This window comes from Eimeria acervulina, genomic scaffold (genome assembly GCF_000499425.1).
Source record: "Eimeria acervulina Houghton genomic scaffold, Eah_scaff445, whole genome shotgun sequence".
Classification (NCBI taxonomy): Eukaryota; Apicomplexa; class Conoidasida; order Eucoccidiorida; family Eimeriidae; genus Eimeria; species Eimeria acervulina.
The window spans coordinates 10,916-12,511 of NW_013549801.1; the positions used below are offsets into that span (position 1 = coordinate 10,916).

The 1,596-nt window shown below is 57.8% G+C and overlaps 1 protein-coding gene across 1 annotated transcript in view; it reads right to left on the reverse strand.

Annotated features, from left to right (window-relative positions):
* EAH_00038750 (DNA repair protein, putative) overlaps positions 1-1,596 on the reverse strand; it is a gene marked incomplete at both ends in the record, with an annotated part of 9,660 nt that overhangs the window by 1,582 nt on the left and 6,482 nt on the right. Inside the window, 2 exons of the mRNA XM_013395429.1 lie at positions 55-217; positions 1,092-1,449. Coding sequence (XP_013250883.1) covers positions 55-217; positions 1,092-1,449 — 521 coding nt within the window. The remainder of the gene's footprint in view (positions 1-54; positions 218-1,091; positions 1,450-1,596) is intronic.

The window sequence follows — 1,596 nt, forward strand, 5'->3', positions numbered from 1 at the left end:
GCTGCTGCTGCTGCTGCGGCTGCTGCTGCTGCTGCTGGAGCTCTGCACGGAGACACGGGTTTTTGGCTGTCTGGAGCAGCCGCTTGCGACTCCACATCTGCTGCAACGCCAGCTGCTGCTGCTGCTGCCGCTGCTGCTGCTGCCGCAGCAAATGTGGATACCGTCGCAGCACTTGAGCTGTCGTTAGCGATGCCAAGTGAGCAGAAGGCTGCTGCAGCTGCAGCAGACAATCGGAGACAGCAGCAGCAGACAGCAGATGCGACACAGGAGACACTTGAAGACAGCAGCAGCACACAGCAGCAGCAGACAGCAACAGCAGACAGCAGCAGCAGACAGCAGCAGCAGACAACAGAAGCACAAACAGGACAGTCCCTTAGGGCACCCCATAGGGAGGGCCCATCGCTACCCAGCAGCAGCTGCAGCGTGTGCTGCAGCAGCAGAAGCAGCAGCAGCAGCAGAAGCAGCAGGAGCAGCAGCATTAAGAGGAGTGTGTTTGTTGCTTGCCCTGCGGACGGTGATGGTTTTAATAGGTTGTTGCTGCTGCTTTATTTGTCTGTGCTCTCGCCTCCACTGTCTCTCTGTCTTCAGCAGCAGCAAATCTCTGCGTAGATAAACTGTCTCCCCCTCAAAGACACCAACGCCGCGGCTGTTGGGGGGCAGCCACTCGCGCTGCCGCAGCTGCAGCAAACGCATGCAAAGCTGCATGCACTTCTTTATATACATCTCTACAAACAAATACATAACTAATTACGTCATAGTCCACGTGCATGCAGACAGACAGAAACACCTCCGTGCAGGCTTCCATGCATGCAGAGACACCTCGGTGCATGCATGCAGAGACACCCCGGTGCATGCATACAGAGACACCCCGGTGCATGCATGCAGAGACACCCCGGTGCATGCATACAGAGACACCTGCGTGCATGCATGCGACACTGTGGTTGCGTGGATGCATGCAGATACACCTGAGTGCATGCATGCAGCGTTCCAGACACCTAGGCGCATGCAAGCAACATACATCTGAGTGCATGCATGCAGATACACCTGGATGCATGCATGCAGATACACCTGAATGCATGCATGCAGCATACCAGACTGCGCAGGACGAATTTGGGGCTGTCGATGAACCCCCGACGGGAGGTGGGGAGGGGCTCGCTGGCTATTAATCTCTGTCTCTCTGTCTCCTCTGCTGCTGCTATTTGCTGCTGTCTCTGCTGCTCCTTCAGTCGCTGCGCCTCCGTCTCCTTCTCTGTTGCACCCCCTAATCCAGCAACAGATGCCTCCTCGCAGCAAGGAGACTCTCCCGCTGCTGCTGCTGCACCTGCTGCTGCACCTGTTGCTGTTGCTGCTGCTGCTGCTGGGCCACCACGCCGCAGCGCCTTCCGCACTCCTTCGCTCTCCCACCACTGATGCAGCCGAGTGCCGCGCTGCTGCAGCACCTGCTGCCAGCTGCAGCCCCGCAACAACCAAAGCAGCAGCAGCAGCAGCAGCAGCAGCAGCTGTGAGTTGGCTGAAGCTGCTGGGGTTTCACCATAACAGAACTCCAGGCTGCAGGCTACGACCGCATAGCGCCTACCTGTGGCTAGCTAGTAACAA